General features: G+C 41.7%; 1 protein-coding gene across 1 annotated transcript; it reads right to left on the bottom strand.

The window, feature by feature from the left end:
* Positions 1–2840: 2840 nt before the first annotated feature.
* On the bottom strand, positions 2841–18831 carry trim8b (tripartite motif containing 8b). Its single transcript, XM_012865395.3, has 5 exons — positions 16230–18831; positions 6991–7086; positions 6638–6903; positions 5064–5179; positions 2841–4966 (listed from the first exon to the last, which is right to left on the bottom strand). Exons 1-5 carry the CDS (start codon positions 16833–16835, stop codon positions 4275–4277), a joined length of 1776 nt encoding a protein of 591 aa, XP_012720849.2. The 5' UTR covers positions 16836–18831; the 3' UTR covers positions 2841–4274.
* Between the last annotated feature and the right edge of the window lie 1620 nt (positions 18832–20451).

The following is a 20451-nucleotide window of genomic DNA, read 5'->3' as shown; positions in this document are numbered from 1 at the left end:
AGCACTATAAAACAACAATGCTAACAGTTTACAAGCAAAAAAAAAAAAAGTTTATTTGGGGGTGAGTTACCCTTTAAAGCAATTTCTTATCAGTCTGTATGTAATGATTGGAGAATATCTGTAGGAAATTAAACATGTCACACCAAATTCCTGCTTTTTAAAATCACTGCAGTTTTATGTTTGGATACGCGTAAGGCCACATAGTATTTGATCAGCTGCTGCCTAGCATCCAGGAGGCATCCTATGTGTCAGATGACCTGAAATCACTGCTCTCATTGACTGCTGGATGCTCTGGCAACTGCCTGCAACACGTTGGACCCACTTAGACATGTAAGCTTTTTGGAAATCAAAATTGGTTTCATACAATCACCGGTATGCTTCAAATATGCTCTATTCTTCTGTTCCCTGAAGCCATATTTCAATGTGCCAGATCTGCAAATGTAATAGTATCCATACCCATGACAGCTCTGGTTGCTTACCTTCTAGGTACTTATTTCACGTCAACAGTGAGTATGTTTGCAGCTTTGCCACAGAGTAAATAATCCTTGTTGAATATTAATTTTAACTGTAAAATATATAGTCAGGAATCGGACAGTAAAAGTAAGAATTTAGCCATTTTTCCAGGCTTCCTGCTTTCAGAGCTTTTATTTCTAAACTCCTTCAGATAAAACAAAAATGGGATTTTTTTTGTAACACATATTCCCATTGAAATGGTATAAAATTTGTTTTGATATGAATGTAAACTGACCTTAATGAAGCAAATTAAACAAGTGTACAGTGGATGTAGTGTTTGGTAATTGGATGTTCTCACCTCACTAGTTAATAATGAAACAATAGTTATTTGATTTTTGTTTTATAAATCCAATATAAATAAAACAAGCCAGTTCCCCTTTTTCATTGTCTAAAATGGGAGCAGAAATTTAAATTGGCTTAGGAACTGCAACTGTAGTAGGCACTGTTTCTTCTCTACATTTCAACGGTGTTGCCCTGCCTCTTCCTGCCACAAAACAAGTATAATCTATATTAAAAAGAAAAGAATAAAACCATATTCAAAATATTTGAGAGTTTAGACCATGATAAGCATAGAAAAAAGCTATTACCTTGTAAACCTGACGTCAAAAGCTCTCACCCTGGCCTTTACATTGGCAGTGACATTTCTTGTGAAGCATTTCTTTTTCCAGATTAAGTTAAAGGTCATAGTGATAACTTTTTTTTAAAAAAATTATAATTTTTTCAAAAATAATACAGCCACAGAACATCTAGAGTGGTGCATAATAAAAGCATTAATTCTATTTTAAGAAACAACAAAAAAAATTGTATAAATAATTGTATTAACTTTGACTGGTCCAAAATAAATATTTACTTCTGGTAAATGATGCCAACGTCAAAGGATTCTGCATCAATAGTAATATAAGGTTGAAAACATAGCTCAGGTACTGCCAGATCATAGATCCGTGATAGCTCCGAAAAAACAGCTTTTTCTCTGCGCTACATTTCCAAAAAAGAAGCAAAACAAGAGTGAACATCGGTCAAGCTTTTGAGCAAAGGTGCTCAGAAACCATGCGGAGGTCACTGCTTTCCTTCTGGACAGGTAATTTAAATGTTTGTTAATGCTAACCATTCTAAAATTTGGCAGGCATGGGAACCAGCTGGCAAACAGTACAATTAAAGGTTGGAGCGAGAGCAAGTGAGTGTGCCACCTACTGGCCGGGAGGAGTTAAACTAGTAGCTATCTCCTTTAAGGTGTTTAAGGTCTTTAAGATTTGTATTATATTAAATATGAACAAAAACTAAATAGAAATTTCTGTTAATCCAGTTTTTTAGCACTTAAATACATTTTGTTATGTACCTTGAGTCTCTAGGAGTGCAGAAAATATGAATGCAGTACGTCCAGGAGCTGCGTAGATGTCTTTATATTGTTTTTGGGTCATATTTTTTTTTTTTTTTTCCTTCTTCTGGGTCCTATTTTTCAAGCCATTCAGTTTTATCTCTTATGTTACGTACAACACGTACGAACAATTACATAACAGTATTTGCTGCTGAACTGCTAAACAAGGTGGTGGACGTCCAGCTAACCAGTCTCGCGAATCCGCCATTTTTATTTTTCACTGCGATTTTGTAGACCGAGCTAAAGGATGCCGACGCTACAAGTGGATAAGTCAAAAACATTTGGTTGTTGGTTGTTGTAACCTAAACAATTCAATACACTGGTCCAAAGCGTACTACAAAAATGGACGAACGGGTTGGAGTGGAATGCTATGTGACCTGGAGGGGTGAAGAGTGTGATGTGTCTCCTTTAGATTTAAAGAGACGGCACCAACGTTGCTCTCAGACGCATCTAGGAACAGCGGTAAAAAGGAGGAACATGGGGGTAAATTAATGAGGAATTCAGATCAAAGCATACTCGTAAATTATTTCAATGAGAAAAGTAAGAACTTAAAAGCATGATATGTCCCCATTAACAGTTAAAAAAATAAAAAATAGAAATGGCTTTCATTTCAATTCTCTTTCTACCAAAACATACATGGATTGTAAAGGAACCATTATTTGCAGGTGTCGAGGCAGCCAAGTATTCATACTCTTCTACAAGGCAAAATAGCTGTAACATAATGTTACCATTTGATAATTGGCATTAAAGCGTATTTTTGGCCAGGAACTAACGACATTTAACACTGAGAAACTAAAATGTGAATCAATATGTACTTAAATACTAACACACTGCTGGGTTTGCCTTTTTTATGGGATTTATTTACAGTAACAAAAATATAGGATATCAGCACTTTTATCCTTTAAATGAGATGGTGGGGTTTGCACGTGGACAGTTAACAGCAGAGACCAGATTAAATTTATTTGTTTATTTGGAACCCATCTCCAAATCATGTCTGCAACTTTTCTATTTTTTATTTTTGTTTTTTCTTACTTCCCATTTCACAAAATATTTACAAAAAGACACTTTTTTCCCCCCTCCTGATGATGTTAGGTGTTGTAACAGCTCCGTTATAGGACGACGACTCGTTGCTTACATCTCTCAGCTTTGTTCTTTAAAAAAAAAAAAAAAAAAGAAAGTTGATGAAAAAACGTCCTCCCACTGTTTGTTTCTTTCATACACTCATTTTAAAACAGCGTACAGCCCCCCCCCCTTCCCCATTGTTCTCCATTTGAGTGCTTTAGAAAACAAGAAATTCTTCCTTGCATGCTTTCAGCTGCAAACAGGAAGCCAAGAGCTCATGTGCTTTTTTTTTTTCTTTGAGAGGAAGTGACATCTTTGCCCTGCAGGAAGTACAATTACAGCATCGTCAGATCGGTCCAGATGCATGATTGGTTTGGTCTGTCCAGTCTTTTGTCTCTACATGATTCCTACAGATGTACCAAATAACACAAAGCCATAGTAAATCACAAAGAAAGGAGGAAAAACAGTCTTTGTAGGTATTTGTCTGTCCTTCTGTGGCAGAAGGGAGTTTGAGGAACTGGGGTCTGCCTCTACCCCCCAGTGAGGCGGCTCTATAGTCCCCGTCGTAGTCGCGGCGTAGGAAGGCGTCCACAAGTGCATTGTGGGTGTTCCATGGAAGAGCGTTTTTGCGTTCAAGCTGTGCGACGCATCCCTGAACTCAGCAAACGAAAGGAAGAAGTGCCGAGATGAGAAAAAAAATCAAACGTTACGCGTTGGGGGGGGGGGGGGGGGGGGAAGAGGGGACCGCCGTCTTCCCCTTCCGCTTTTAAAGGATCAAACAGAGTCAGCTTGTGGAAAAATACATGAACATCATAAGGCAGCTGGGCCTCAGCATAACTTCAGGGGTGATTACATCAAGAGAAACATGAGCTGAACCCAGAGGCCGTAATATCTCCCTTTCCCTTTAGCCTCGGCGAGAACCTGTGAAAAAGCAGGAAAAGCTTCTTCTAGCAAGAGTTCATTTTTCATTGTTCATAATTTGCATCCTACTCTATAAATTAAAAGGTAACCCTCCTGTCCTCAGAACCCTTGTCATCAATATCATTATTTTTTTTTCTCCTGCGTAAGACGCGGAGCCGAGTTGTGCGAAAAGTGAGCAGAGTTTGTGTGTTATCTACATTAAAACACCGAATGAAATCAAAGCAACATTAAAACGGATCAACCCTGCCCCCCGAATGAGTCTGTTCCGTATCTGTGTGCGGACGCAAATGTGGAGTTCAACTCGTTTCTGTTGTTTTTGTTTTTTTCCCAGGTGTATAAATCTGTAAGGGTGTGCTATTCTGGTGCCCGTCTCTCTCTCTATTTCAGGAGCAAAGCTGCGGCGTTAACTGGTGACGTAGTGCTTGGTGGAAGGCTGGCCGTACAGCCCGTAGAAATCTGCATGTCTGTGCGTCTGCGAGGCGTCTATCCAGTCCCTCACCGCCAGCCCCTGCATGGACGGGCCTCCGGACGCCAGGCCGGGCGGAGGCGGGTAGTCCTGGTGGCTCACCCAGGGGAAGGAGCCCGAGCGCGGGAAGGACGCGTGGCTGCGGTGGCCCGACACAGACGGCACCCCGGAGCAGTAGCAGTTGTCCATGGTGCACACCAGGATCTTGCGGCTGCCGTACTGCGGCAGCACGGCCTGCTGGGAGGAGTGGGAGGAGCCGCTGCCTCCCGCCGGGAAGTGCGAGGAGCTGAACACGGAGCCCGAGTGGTGGTTGGCCAGCGAGCCGCTCCCGCTCCCGGCGCCGCCGCTCTCGCCGATGTGCGGCGGGGCGCAGGGGCCCAGAGTCTGCTGATTGGTGGACTGGCCCTCTCCGGAGGCGGAGCCGGACCCCAGGTAGGGCTGCTTGGCTAACGACGAAGAGGAAGAGGAGGACGAGGAGGAGTCTTTGAAACCCGGAGCGCCGTTTTTCCCAGCGCTGCCGTTTCCCTCCGGGAAGGCGGTGGAATGTTTCCGTTTCTCCGCTCCGGAGCTCTGACCGCTGGGGAAAGCAGCGACGGTCTGCAGGAACGCTGACGGAGGCGTGAGGGGCACTAGGAGAGGATGCAAAGTGTGAAATAAAACAACCTTTAAGGACAGTTTGGGGCTCAGATTAAAAGCTTCACGTGCAAATCTTATTAGAATGCCTACCTTCAAGCGTTCGCTTCAAGCTCTTCTCTCTTTTTGAGATCTCAGAAAGAAACAGCTTAGAGTTCAGATTCCCCACTTTGTACGGAGGGAGGCTGCTTCCCACACACGCCTGAGACCTGCAGCCAGGGGACAGCAGGGATGCAAAAACATTAGGATAAAGCATCTTAATAAATCATCACTGTCTTAACTTCAGTAATTCACCTCTAAAGGTTAAACTCCTACATTAGACAGATTTATTATACACAAAGTGATGCATTGAACTGTTTTTTTTTTCTGTTCATTTTGATGGTTATGATTTACAATTAATGAAGGAAATGAATTTACTGTAAAACTAGATGTCTTCTTACAAAACCCCATTAAAATGATTTATTTAATGCAGAAATGTCCAGCAGTCACCATCAGGGAAAGCCACAGAAGGCTCATTTCTACTGAAGCTGTTTCAAAGCATGTTAATGGGAAGTTTAGTGGAAGGAAAAACTGTGCTACAAAGAGGTGCAGAAGGAACAGGGATTCATTTAAAAATCAAGGTTCTGGAGTCTAAAAGGAACAGTGGAGAACACAGAACCCAAGTCCGTTGACTTCTAGGGTGAAATGGGCAGTCAGCGATGCTTTGGGTCGCCATGCCATCTGCAGGTGTTGGTCTGCTGTGCTTCATCAAGACCAAGGCCAACACAGCTGTCTGCCAGGAAACTTAGGAGAGCTTCATGCTGACACGCCTTATGAAGATCCTGATTTTATTTTCCTGCAGGACTTGACACCTGCCCACGCCGCCAATCACTGTGCTTTATAGGCCAGCAAACTAGTCAGTGGCAGAATTAATCAGCTTATGCGTTTTGGATTTAGAAAGAGAAGTGATGAACTACAGCCAGGAGGATGATATAAAAAGTGTGAAATCGTCCTGGAGCTTAGTGAAGGAGTGAACGGTTTAAATCAGATACTAATTTCAGGGACATCAGTCAACACTTGAGCAGGAGCAAACACTAATGTCTGATGCCCCCCCCCCCTCCACATATTATCTATGCAGACTGAAACCTCCTGTGATCTGGCAGATGAAATCAACAAATGCGATGAGTGCAGGAGCTCATTTGCTCCTGTTTCCATTAAACCGTTAGACAGCACTGCTAATGGCAGATAAAATGATGCGGTGCTGCGTCGATGCAGCAATTACATGTAGCGCATGTATGCAGGCCTTTTTCCTTTTTCAAATATATAAATAATATACAAAATGCGTGAGCTTCACCTTCTGAATTACCTCTTTTTTTTAATCATTCTCTCCCTTTTACCTCCTCTTTCTTTCACCTTTTCTCACTTTGGTGTCCATATAACATGAAATACTCCCTGCATAAATTATAATAAAACTATTTACATTAATTAAGCAGAGTACAATGGCGAAAGCGGTGCTGCTTGGGAAAGTAAAATCTGTTGGGCTCTTTTTGGTATTAAGACAACACTTATTGCCACATTGCCAGACAGGACACTGTAAAAAAATAAAATAAAATGAACATCTTTTATTCATTTACCAAACGAAAGTCAGAAAAAGAGGAAATGATCTATTGTAAACGGTTTTGGCCCACCTGTCGGTGAGGATTTTCACAGGCTTGGTGTTCTTCATGAAGCTCAGCTCCTCCGCCTTGCTGAAGGCCGTGTGGATGGAGCTCAGCAGCTTCTGGGCCTCATGGCGCTGCTCTCCCAGGGCCAGAACCTGCGCCGCGTTCTCCTGGAAGAAGCGCGCCTGAGCTCGGTCCAGCGCCTCCAGCGTACGCCCGAGATCCTCCTCCAGGAGCTGGTGCATGCGCTGGTACTGCAGGCGCACCTCCTCTTTCAGCTCGCACACTCTGTCCTGTGTGGAGAAACGAATTTAGAGCGAACGAAGCTTTTTAACGGTAAAAAGTGTTAAAAAGAGGCTTAAAAAAAAAAAAAAACGTACCTCCACTGTACACTTGTCAGAGTCGAGTTTGCAGAGCTGCTCTTCGATCTCCTGCACCCGCTCCTCCACGCGCTCCTGCTGTCTCAGCAGGTTTTGCTGAAGAAGGGGAGAAGGAAACAAAAAAAGGGGGACACGGCTTTAGGCTCCGGGTTTGCCACAAGCGTTCACTCGTCATACCAGAGATATTAAAGAGTTCCTGCTGGGTAATTTTGTCTCCATCCAACATACAATCCCTGCTAGGGAGGAAAGGAGGGGGATGCTGTCATAGCAACCGACAGCTATTTGGCGTTTTGCATTAGAGAGAGTGAGGACCAAAGTTGGGGGAGCTGGAGGCAGCGATAGATAAATGGTCGGTAAAGAGCTCGGGCAGCTCTGCTCTCCCTCCTCCTCCTCCTCTTCCTCCTCCGTCCAGCACTTTCTTCCTAAAAGACATTAGATCACCCATAGGAGGCCGCTCCAATGTTTTAGCAACAGCACCTGTTATTTCTGGAGGAGGATGGCATGTGAAGAACAGCAGGCGGCTGCTCAGCCAAACCATCTCCCTGTTCAGTTTGTGCTGAGGATAAAGCAAGCTATCACTTATTATTGTTAGTGTTGACTTTTTTTTAATGATATAATTGGAACATTTGAGACATTTAATAGCAGAAATGATCATAAATTTAGGTTTTAATGTCCTGTTTACCCTCACAAATGTAAAATCCTGAAGGCATTTCGACATTTTAGTTTGGTTTGTCTAGTGGAGAAATACTAAAGCATTTTAATATCACCAAAGATTTCCTCAGCTAGCAAAGTCTGCCCCGTGAAGCAGTGTTTTGGTTGTTGTTGTTAGCATAACTTCATCCGGCTATATTAGCACCAACAAAGCTCCAAAAAAAAAAAAAAAAAAAAAAAAAAAAAAAAAAAAAAGCTGAAATCTTTGGTGCGGCAGCATTTCTGGCTCCCATTAGGGAAGAGAAGGAGAAAGTTGGCCCTGTTTGGTATGGCTAAAGTGTTTAAAACGAAGGCATATGAAGCAGAGAGAAATGTAAGAGGCCATTGGAAAGGGAACAATTTTCTCCAGATATTTTAGTTCCTTTAGGAACTAAAATATCAGGCTGAGAATAAGACCGTCAGCAGATAACAGGAAGGCTGGACGGAGCTCTGCGCAGTTGCCATTTTATCCTTCAGAGCCTCCAACCCTCTGTTGTTGAACGTGTCGGGTCTGGAAATGTTGATCATGGTTTTGATTATAGAAATAATCATTAGCTTGTCACACTTTCTGCACCCTGGACAGTCGGCGTAAAAAAAAGCCCTGAAATAAACTGTATTTATTGGAGACCAAACAATGATGCTCTTTGCTGCAGATCTTCAACGGTGATGTTAGAGTTTTTTTCCAGATAAACTTCGCGCCTTGCACAACTTTATTTGTCACAGCCCCAGTTGTTTTTACGCTATATACAAATATAGCCATTTTATCAGCTACTTCCTGACCTTAATTACATGTACTCTTCTCTTTCCCATTTTGATAAGTAAGCAAGGCGAAATAGACATCTATGTATTTATAACAAGCTTATAGACACGCTGGCTTTAAGCATAAATAAGAGAGAGAAAATAAAAAAATGCTTTCGGTGACATCTAGTGTAAAACATGTCCATAAAACCCCTCCTCCCCAAACACCAAGTAAATGTAATCAAATTAATGGTTTTTCTACATTTTGCAGTGACAGACTACGCTTCTGCTATAGAGGATTAATTTATTTAACCAATTTTACCAAGTGCATCAATAACTGAAGGCGTTAGTCAAAATTAATGCGCGCGACTGCAGTGCAACCGATCCGAAATAGAATCATTTTCTGATTAATTGACCATTTTTACCTAGAAAAATTTCATATTCGCTTCATTTGGTATATAAAAAAAAACGATAAAATTAGCTTGTTTTAGGGAGAGAGAAAAAAAAACAGTATCCAACTGTTAACTTAAATAATGTAGAAAAACAATAATAATCCAGATTTAAACCAAAAATAATGAGGTTTCCAAAACAATAATATAAACCTTTAATGCTTATAGGTGATTAATCTTCTTGTATTAAGAACAATAATAAATGTACTGCATTAAAAGTGTAATCTTGTTTCAACTGATGAAAAAGGTTAATCTCTTTATTCAATATTTGTAGAAAGAACAGTTTACTCAAAAACAATCCCCATCAATTTAGTATTGAGGCTAAAACTGCAAATTTACAACGCATTTACAAAATATCTCCTCAAAAAAATAAAACCTAAAAAAACGTCTACCGCTGTCACGGCCAAGCCTTTAAAGAGACAGACCGAATCCTAATCAGTTCAGTAAATGAATGATCAGCTGTTCCCCTCAGACACGCCATCATCCTCCCCTCCGCAGAGGCATTCCAACACACAGCGGCTGATTTTATCATTAGCCATCAGCTGCTTCTGCGGGGCTGATGCGAAGGAAAAGCTGCACGGCGTCGGGTCTCGGCGGCACATGGTTGGGAAATCGCTGCCCTACATATCCCTGTTACATGCACAGTTGGTCGGATCCAGGACGCTGACCTGGTTGTGCTGACTGATTGGGTTAGGCTCTGAGCAGAAGCCGGGCGGAGGACCAGGAGGAAGTGGAGGAGGGGCGTGTCTATATAGATACCTTTGGGGGGGGGGAGGGGAAGCAGAGGTTAAAAAACAGAGGAAGGGTGCTCTTCAGCTGTCATTTCACCGCAGAGTCCTTTCCATCAGAGCGGGAGGGAAGGGCTAGGGGGAAGGTCGGATGTGGCTTAAGGGTGGCTGGTGGATAGTGTGAGGGAGGTGAAGTGGGTTTGGGGGGCTGATGGAGGTGGGGAGCAGGGTGAAGGAGGGGCTGTAGGGTGATGTGTGCGGTTTAATCACAATCATCATGAGGCTGTGTGGATTGAGACCACCACGATGGAAAATATCTAAAAAGATGTGTACGGATTAGGGCCTGCTGATAAGGCTGAAAACAGAGCCAGATAGCTTCCTCTGTCATAAGCAGAACCTGACAAACTAAATCAATAATATGTAGCATTCTGCAAATTACCAATCTGGGACTGCTGCCATCGAATCCGTTCAGCGAAAGCAGGGACGTTCAGCACAACTTTCCCCAAGCTGATTGGACGAAGAGACACCTAGTGCCCGCCTGCCAAAGGTTGGTTTTATCCAATCACGGTATAAAATGAAAATGTAAGCAGCAGGCGCCATGACAAACCAGAAGTTACGCTGGTCAAGTGCTGGTGGAGATTCTCAGTCATCCAGGTCCTGGTCATTCCAAAAAAAGTAAAAAACAAAGCTACTGGACTTGTTTTTCGTAGTTGAAGACGTTTCGCTTCCTCTCCAGGAAGCTTTCTCAATTCAAAAAGTCTGGAGTAATGTGCAGTAACAAGCTTTATACTACTGTCCAAACAATATATCAAATATATACTTTTTGAATTGAGAAAGCTTCCTGGAGAGGAAGCGAAACATCTTCAACTACGAAAAACGAGTCCAGTTGCTTTGTTTTTTACTTTTTTTGGAATACGCTGGTCAAGGCACTTCTTTTAAAGAAGGAATGGTGAATTCTGACCAAACAGATGTGACAGCATTAGCTACGCGTGCGTCCTCCTGCGCCGCCATGTTTAGTTTAGCTTCAGCTTTTGGGCTCGGCAGCGCTTGCTTTCATCACAGCTGGTATGTCCCGCCTTAAAGCACAATACTGCAATGCGATTGGCCCAAACCAATTTCTGGTTCAGGCCCTAAATGATTGAGACAGGAGCGGGACACGATGGCTACTCATGGGTTTCTTGAACGCACAAATGCTGAGAGAATTCAAATTGCAGGCAAGGTTAACTGAAATGTTAATTTTAACAAAATTCATGGAGTTTTTCCAACACCATGACTAAGAAGCAGGCATGGACTGGGATGAATTTCTTACTGGGTGATAAAAACCGTGAGTAAAAACACCGGTTTCACTGTATTTACAGATATATCTAAACCAAAAACGTATAAGATGTCTTTAATTCCAGCAGCTTCAAAAATAGTATATAGCATAGCATGTTGATTGATAGAATATATATATTCCCACTTTTTATAAAGTAAAAAGTATATAGTAGCTGTTTAATTACCCAAGCTATCTTCTCTGGTAGCTAGCCTGCGGTCAGCTGCTTAAAAGCTCATTGATGCCCAAATATTTGTTTCCTCGGATCTCATTAGAAGGAACTTTAAACTACAGGAACGATATGAATACGTTTTAATTCTGCAGTATTTCCGTTTTTTTTTGTTGCACTTCCTTCTCATTTATCAGCCGACATATTTATCATCTTACTCAATGTCTAATGTGCTAACATACGTTTTTGCAATGTATTTCTTACAAATATTTGTATCACAAAAGACTGTTGACTAATATGTTCCAGGCATTTTGAAGATGCATTTTTCATGCTAATGTAATATTTAGCCAGTTGGAGTCTCACAGCAGCAGACGCTCACACCAGACACAAATGAAATCGCCCGAAATCCTAAATGTCGGAGTGATGGAAGCACAGATGAGAACGAGAGGAAAATGTGGACGTATTACAATCACTTCAATTACTACCGATTTTATTGCCATTGCAAGATTTTCTAATATCGCCCAGCCCTGGTATTTTTTTTAAACAACACCAGCCTGGGTGACAGCCATGGATCATAGATAAAACATTTCTTGATCTCCAAGGAATTAATCTGTTAAACGAGAACATATTCAACAGCCCAACATTCATTATTAAAGATGGACAGTCACAACAAATTAATCTGTAACAACAGCAATAAAGAGATTTTTACTGTTGCTGAAGACAAATCCTACAATGCTAATTAGACCCGTTTTTGACCATCTGGTAACTCAAGAAACTGGATTAACACAGGAGAGGTTACCATTTATTAAATTAAAATTATGGTCATTTGAGCTCAGTGTTTGTGGGCATTTAGGAGAAAAAAACATAAAAAGGAAAGATGTGATCAGGATTTTCTTTTTCACGGTTTAGCCCATTGTAGTTTTATTAAGTTTACTACCAATGACATCAAAATTATTTTATCTGGGAAAAACAGTTTAACACTCTAAATCAAAATCAAGATATTAATTTTAAATGCTTCTTGTAAAAAGGATTTACGGGATTTTGTATAGCAAACTTAAATTAAATGAGTCATGAATAAGGGACGTAAAACGAATTGGGAAGATGTAAAACACTCAAAAGGATTTGCAGTTTATCGTTGAAAACTAATACATTTAAACTCTTGGATTTATTTTTTTAATGAATTTGTTTATAATTCACTGGACTTCACACAAAAGGAAAAAGTTAAGTTGGTTGCCAATATCAGTAAAGCTTTGACCTACATATAGTTTTATCTTTTTAAGAACTGTAAAAGAGTATTTCTGTTGTGAGAAGAGGTGAAATCATGTTAAAACAAAGAAAATGCTTACAGAGTTTGCATTTTAAGGTAGTTTTAGCATCATAAATATTACCACTATTAGCAGTTAGCAGGGCTAGCATTACTAAAGCAGCAGTCTCCATGGGTATTCCTCAGACAATGCAAATTTGTAAGAAGCTGCCGAATTAAGCCCGTTAAACGACAGCTCAATGCTAAATGCTCAAAAAAAAAAAAACAGGAACAATTTTATTTTATTTGTGCTCTGTTCAGCCTTAACGTTCTGCACTAAACGTCTGGCTCTCACTCGCTGTTTCGCAGCCTGAATTAACGCTGACATGTCTCGACATATCATTAAATCTTATTACCTTTTCATATAAGTGCATGATTTTTGTGCTTCCTCCAACCTTACTATAAACACCTAATTAATACAGCAAATAGCTAACATTAAATCTTCTTCCCACAGGAACTACTTCCACTTCCAAGAGTTTTAGAGCTTAATGGGGTTTATTGACCAAAGGGGGACACTGACCTGACTCTGATTTTATGCTGAATAGAAATAAATGAACAATGCATGCTCAGTATGAGGGATTGCTGCAAAGCCATCAACAATACAGACGACTGTCCACTGTGGCTCTACGCTCTTTCAGGAGTGAATGCTGCTTGTCAAGACTTGATGCAATCTGCTGGGTTTCCTTAGAGAGGAAACTTTTTCACCAATCCGTCCGTATGATTTGATTAAATTTGACTTTGTAAAGTGCCTTGAGATGAAATGTGTTGTGAATTGGTGCTATATAAATAAAATTAAATTGAATGTACCTGCTTGAGCTATTCCTTTTAAATAACTTAAATTAAAAGGGGACATATCATGCTTTTCAGTGCCTTCCATTTCCACTTTTTATGGTCTATATAAAGTGGAACTGCAATGCTTTGGTCTGAATTCCTCATTAATTTACCCCTACATTTCCCCTTTTTTACCCGTGTTCTGAGGTGCTACTGAGAGCAACTCGTTTTGGTGCCGTCTCTTTAAATCAGTTGTAGCTTTAGCATCCTTTAGCTTGGACTACAAAATATCAGCAAAAAACAAAAAATCGGTTAGGCAGAAGTCCATGAGCACAGCAAATACTGTGCTGTAATTGTTTTAAAAAATGCAACAGAGAACAGAGAAAACTAAACGGCTTGAAAAATAAGACCCAAAAATAAGACCCAAAAAGATTATAAAGATATCTACGCAGCACTTGGAGAGACTACATCTAAATTTTTTGCACTCCTAGACACTAGAGGAGTAAAAAAGTGGGTTTGGCATGATATATCCCCTTTAAATTAAATAAAGACTTAGGTATGGAATTGAAGACATTTTCCCTAACCCTATTTTTTAATATTTTTCCAATAATTCTCTAGACCTGGAAACATTAAAAACACTATCCATACTTTTTCCATTGTTTTTTTTTGGTTTTCTGGGGTAAAACTGTAATATTGTGTCGAGGAAACAGTTGAAACTTTTCTTGAAACAGCTTTTTAAAGCCCCACCTGATGGCCCGGTCACGTGCCCCCGGGGACTATTTAGCCATACATGAAGCTGAGTCATAGCATTACCAACAGGAAACGTAGCCTACTATGTCATGGTTGACACCTAAGTTGGGGGAACTAAATGAGTCAGTGAGCAGTGAGTGACGCCTTCGTGTTTCTCCTCTTGGCTTAACCGCTCTGTCACACCCCATTAAAACATTTTTTTAAGGAGGCAGCAGCAACCAGCGTGACCCCTGTTCGAACCAAAGGCAGCGAGCACCCAAACCCCCCACCTCCCCCGGGACCCGAAGAGGTTAATAAAAAACAACAACAACCAAGAAGACCACAGCAGCAAGTGATGAATCACTTTAATCCTCCTTTCCTACAACCCCCCCCATCGCCCCTCCAACAACTGGTGATCCCTGTGCTCGGATGCACCTGTGCAGGGGAGATAAGGCCCTCTGAGGGGCCCTCATTGTTCCACCCTCCACCGCATTGTTTGCCATTCCAACAGATGAGAATGGAGGCTTGGAATGGGCTGCGACTGAAAAAATGCAGGATAAGAGCGGAAAAACACTCAAAATACACGCTTTTCATAAAACAGCAACATCTGATCGTGCTTTTTTTTTTTCTTTAAATCTTTTTTTTAAATCAGCACACATCTGACATCAGATCCCAAATTCCTCCACTTGAGTCATTTTAAACGGGAGATTAAAACAAAACGCCCAGCCAGGTTGAGCAGTGGCTATTTTTTTTTTTTTTTTTTTTATAATTGACGGAGGAATTCCAACATGCCGGCTCAGAAAATGTTTGCTTTCTAGGTGGATGCTGGTTTGCTCTTTGCTGGACTAGGCTCTTTCAGATATGAAAAGGAGAACGTTTCAAAAGGTCTGCTTTTTGGAGGGTTTAAAGTATTTTTTTATAATCTACACAGCTGTAAGGAAATTAGGTAATTTGCCTCCTATACATGAAATTAACCCTCAGGAGGCCGCTTGTATTTATATTTGGCCTGATAAGGGGTCATATGTCATATTTTGCATGAGCGAACTAGCCCAAATGAGCATCAAAGCCACAAATAATGGAAATTTGGTGTAATATAAAGCCTTCAGGCAAATATAAAACAGCAGATTTAAATATAGATACATATAGATATACACTGTTATTACTATCTTTTAAAATAACAAATAAAACGATACGAAATGATTCAGTGAATGGAAGGAGGAAGAAAGGAAATGGAGGTGTGAATTGGGAGAAAGGACAAATAGATCCAGAGCCTTTTTTAATTGACGGCTTATATAGAGATGTACGGATCGGCTGAATAAGATTTCTTTTTTCTTTCAGGTCGGATCGGCGGATTCTCGCTTTTTCTTTTTCTTTTCTAAAAAACATAACGCATAAAATTTCTGACTAGACCAAAATGTGCTGCAGGTTCTTTGATAGAAGTAGCAGCTTTTAAACAGACAGAAAAATTTAATTAAAGGATCATTCCCATTTACATGGGAAGCATATGTTTCTGACCTTCATCTGGATAAATGCAAAAAAAAAAAAAAAGCAACATGGCGTTAGATTTTGTGCTTATATACAGAAAATGGCAGCAGTTCTTGGTTTTCATTTTTTTTTTTTGTATTTTCACTGCCAATCCCAGCTGATCTGCAGAAAACTTGATTAAATCTGGTCTCTGGCCAATTGATTAGATCACCATTAATAGTTTAGGCTTTGTGTGCAAGTTTTTTTTTAAAAAAGCCACATATTTCAAAACCTAAGGTACCATGATTTATTTGACTCAAAGCCCTAAGTATTTTTGTTTAGTCTGATTGTTATATCTAATGCATTTGTTTTCTTGGTTAACGTTTTAAACAAGATATATGGCTATTTTTCCTCCGCTTCCTCTGTAAGATGTAACCCTCTAAAGCTTCTGTGTAGTTTTTCCTTATTTTGTCTTCTCAAAGCACTTGTCCATCGCAAAAGGTTGCCAGGCATACAGAGCACAGTTCTGCTAAAGGTTTCTTCCTGTTAAAAAGAAGTCCTTCCTTCCCACTGTCGCCACGTGCTTGCTCTCGAAGGAGCTGCTGCTACGTCAATGTCTCGATGCAATTCCCTTTCCTTACATAGAAAACCTTTAACTGCTGGGCTTAATGAACTGAATCATAGCTGGGTTTGAACTAGAATGTCATTAATTTTGAATATATGATTATTTTCACCTCCTTATATGTCTCTGAATAACAATTTAATCAGTTAAACTCGTAATGTGCCTTGAGATGACTTCTGTTGTAAATTGTGCAGATAAACTGAATTGATTGGATTGAAAGCGGTGACAGTTTAACGTGTGAACACGGCGCTCGGTGCGTCTTACTCTGATGTCGTTGCGCCGCAGCTCCACGTCGGTGACGGCGTGGCCGTGGCTCGGGTGGCACCGGGCGAAGCAGCAGTACTGGCACACCGCCGTCTGCTCGGCCTCGCAGTGGTACAGCCTGTATTCGTCGTGCTGCGGGCAGGTCCAGGCCTTCACCGCCTCGGCCTCCACCAGCAGGTGCCCGAGGGCCGAGCACGGCTGCTGCAGGTGCGTCTGGATGTGGGACTGGCAGCACGGGGCGTTGCAGCGCAGGCACACCTTGACGGCGGGCAGCGGCGGGCCCCGGCGGCACAGGATGCACTGCAGCGTCGGCGCGCCGGCCTTCTCCACGCTCAGGGCGTTGTACTTCTCCACTATGTTGGACAGTTTGTGGTTCTTCTCCAGGCTGGGCTTCTGCGTGTAGGCGTGATTGCACTCGGGGCAGCGGGCCAGCGAGGACTCCTTGGCCCAGGCCTCGCTGATGCAGCCCCGGCAGAAGTTGTGCTTGCAGGGCAGCTGGATGGGATCGGAGAACACGTGCAGGCAGATGGGGCAGATGAGCTCCTCCTCGAAACAGTTCCTCCACGTCTCAGCCATGTCAGAGGCCATCGTGGTGCAGGCCGGCATACAAATCAGACCTTTAGACCCCTGTGTGAGGGTTTGTGTGTCTCTCTCTCTTTCAAGGGAAACCTGAAACTAGTCCTGAAAAAAAATCCCACAGCTTCCCTGACGAAACGACGAGTATTGCTTATTAACGCAGCATGAAGGCAGATTCCTGTAAAACGCGAGCTAAAGGAGGCTTTGGGGCAAAACAACAACACCGGCGAGATTACAGGAAGCGGTGCTCTCCTCGCCCTCACAAGTCAGTCACCCTTTAGGACCAGCAGACCTGCCTTGGGTGATTCAGCTGTGTGCTCACAGGGGGGCCTGCAGGAAGGCAGAACCAGACACGTCTTGCCACAGGTTAGACCAAGGCACAGAGAACCACTAACCCTCACCTGGACGCACGCCTCTCCATGTGACACATGACATGGATCTGGATCTTTTCTGCTGGCCTCTTCGCCCTAACGACGGATTATGGTCGACTATAAACCAATTCGGCATGAAAAGGCTGCTCGGGTCCACACCCTGGCTGCTACTCACACACACACACAATCATAGAGAGAGAGAGAAACGCCTTTTTAAAAAATGTGACTGTTTTCCCCCGTAGGAGCCTCAAGGACGCCTGATTCCCCCCCTCGATAATCAGCGAGCAGCGCAATGCTTTTGTCCGCTGAATTATAAATAAGCATCCAGCAGCAGTCTGAGCAGGACACACACAACCTGCCGATGGCTGAGAAAAGCCCTGCTGCTCAGATGAGAGCCTCCTGTCCTTTAATCACACATATATATAATAAAAAAAACGACATTTCTGTTTAATGAATGTGGCATATGTACACAAGGCCTCTGCTTTTTTTTTTTTTTTTAAACACCCCCCCCTTCTTTTCTCCTGACTTAACCAGTTTTCTCTCTCACAGTGAAGGCCTTATGATCTAACTCCAGTGGAAATTAAAGCCAGGCCATCACGTCGAGGCTGTTTACTGCATAGTTAATCGTTTTAATGGTCCGGTCCAGCTCCTGCGCACAAAACAAAGGCTTTTTTAGGATCCGCAGGAATGTTGGCTGCCGTTGCAGAGCCGTTTGCTTCCCCCCTCTCCTCCTCCTCCTCCTCCTCCTCCTCTCCTCTCCTCTCCTCCCTGACACATCTATCAAATATCTCCTCGAACAATGATTATTATTACCACCATTCCTCTCTCTCTCTCTCTCTTCTCCCCCCCACCCCCTCCCCAAAGATGAACCGTTTGTTTTGTACTTTGGTCTCAAACCGTGTTTGGCCTATCGATGCCTCAGCCTTTAGCCAACAGCATATTTGTCCCACTTCCTTATCTCGATTAAATCGCCTAAATTACCTCAGACGTCACCTCACCATTTTCTACCAGGTACACACAAACACCGGACCAGACTCCTTTCATCCTGGCTACACTCATAGCTGTTTACAGGCAGCCATATTTTTTTTTTTAAATATATATATATTTAGCTGATAAAAAAAATAAATAAAAAATACAAAAATATACCCTCCTGTTCTTAAAGGGGACGTCGCGGTTTTCTGTCCTTGTTGGGACTAGCTGTCATCAGCCATCTTGCAAAAAAAATCCTCATTTAAAAAAAAAAGAAGAAGAAGAAGAAGAAGGGGGGAGGAAAAATAACGCAGATATCCGCCGTGAAAAAAAGGCTGTAGGCTGTCTCAACGAAGCTGCTTTTCGATAGCTACGCACAAACGCACGGTCCCGTCATTAAACAAAAAAAAAAAAAACCAGGAATCTTGTGTCTTTCTCTCCGATTTGTAGTCCTGAAGGGGCCGTCTGAACCGGAGGGGGGGTTACGGTTATGTTTCGTGGCCTGGTGTATCCGGTGCGAGTGGCTTCCGTGCTTCATAAAATCCTATACGGTTGTGAATAATAATGTGTGTTTTCTTCCCCCCTCCTCCTCCTCTCTCTTTTCTTTCTGTCTCTATCGGCCGGGCTGTAAGGGAGAGAGGAGGAATGCAGACAAGCTGACTGAACCTGAGTCAAGGCCGACAGCGGCAACACGCCACTTCCGGTTGGGTGTTTTCAAAATAAAGCTCCGCGTTTAAAAGGGTTACTACCCATCTACTACTACACAATAAATAAATGAATAGTAACAAATAACGTTAAAACATATCTAAATTTTTATTCATTTTGAGATTTTTTATTTAATTTATTTCAAAATTCCATTATTATTTTGAGCTCCGTTCGCCCTTACATTCTTCGTCTTCTGGCTTTTCCCTTTCAGGGGTCACCACTGCGAGTCATCTGTCTCCATCTTACCCTATATTCTGCATCTTATTCTCTCACACCAATTACCTTAATGGCCTCCTTCACTCCACTCCTCTATAGTCTTCCTATAGACCTGGTGGTTAGCCACAGCAGCCTTCTATCGATGTACTCACTGTCCCTCCTCTCTTCGTGTCCAAACTACCTCAGTCTGGCTTCACTTCACAGTCCTCCTTACCATAAATGGAAAATTATGTTTGCCATTTCATTTGGATTTATCTTTTTTGTCTTGTTACTCAGAAGTAATCCTTACTTAGGAGTGTGATTATAGGATTTTTTGACCATTGGTCAAGAAGTGCATTTCTGAGGTCAGACACTGATGTTAGACGACAGGGCCTGAATCTCAGTCTCAGCTCCAATTCATCCCAAATTGTCTCTATCAGGTTGAGGCCAGTCAAGGTCATCCACACCCAACTCTTTCATCCATGTTTTTATGGACCTTGCTTTGTGCTTTAGTGCACAGTCATGTTGGAACAGGAAGGGGGCATCTCCAAAATTTTCCCACAAAGTTGGGAGTGAAAACCACTGAGCTATATAATACACTGAAGTGCTGATTTTGCCGAAAAACTGAAGTCACTGGCCGCCATCTTGCTACTCCCTACTCTCACAGAATCCCATAGGATTTGCTTGCAATAACAAGCACTTTTCTGGCTGAGTGAAAACGTTTCACAGGTAATTCTACAGTCAGTGGTTGTACTAACACTATCAACTACTAGGAAATTAGGTGCTGAAATATTTTACATGTTATTCATATTAAATATATATATGTATATATAAGTATGTGTATATGTATATATGTATATATATATATATGTATGTATACACATATGTAAATATATGTTTATGTATATTGTTATTTATATATTTATAAATGTTATAAACATATATTTAAATGAATAAAATGCAAAATATTTCAGCACATGACTTTCTCAGTACTTGATATTTTTAGAACATAACATAAAAGTATATGGCATTTGACATTTTAAAAGTCTTAAGCCCCCCCCCCCCCCCCCCCCCCCCCGAACATGAGAAATAGGGAGTACCAATATGGCGGCTGGTGGCTTCAAAGCGACTCGTTCAAACAGACGGCGATTAGCACTCCAGTGTATTATATAGCTGAGTGGTGAAAACTCAGTGGCCATATTTGCTTTTTTCAATTCGCAAAATAATTTATGAAGAATTATTTTCATTTTACCTCCCCATCAATTAATTAAACGTGTAATGTTTTATTCAGACAAAGAAGAAAAGAACGAATTATTGTAGGTGCGAAGAATCCATCTTGTACTGCTCCCTTTTCAATCGTTTGTCTCCGAACCAAAAACGGTTCGGGCCAATCACGTTGCAGTATT

The sequence above is a fragment of the Fundulus heteroclitus genome, chromosome 10 (assembly GCF_011125445.2).
Source record: "Fundulus heteroclitus isolate FHET01 chromosome 10, MU-UCD_Fhet_4.1, whole genome shotgun sequence".
Classification (NCBI taxonomy): domain Eukaryota; kingdom Metazoa; phylum Chordata; class Actinopteri; order Cyprinodontiformes; family Fundulidae; genus Fundulus; species Fundulus heteroclitus.
The sequence above is the reverse complement of the archived record's forward strand: the minus strand, read 5'-3'. Positions and strand labels throughout refer to the sequence as shown.

Bases quoted from the DNA above. Each gene is read 5' to 3' on its own strand.
- trim8b (XM_012865395.3), bottom strand. From the start codon at position 16,835: ATGCCGGCCTGCACCACGATGGCCTCTGACATGGCTGAGACGTGGAGG. The intron at 7,087-16,229 runs GTAAGACGCACC...CCCCTTCTTCAG, and splicing joins TGCGGCGCAACGACATCAGA to CAAAACCTGCTGAGACAGCA. The intron at 4,967-5,063 runs GTAGGCATTCTA...ATCCTCTCCTAG, and splicing joins CTTGAAGCGAACGCTTGAAG to TGCCCCTCACGCCTCCGTCA.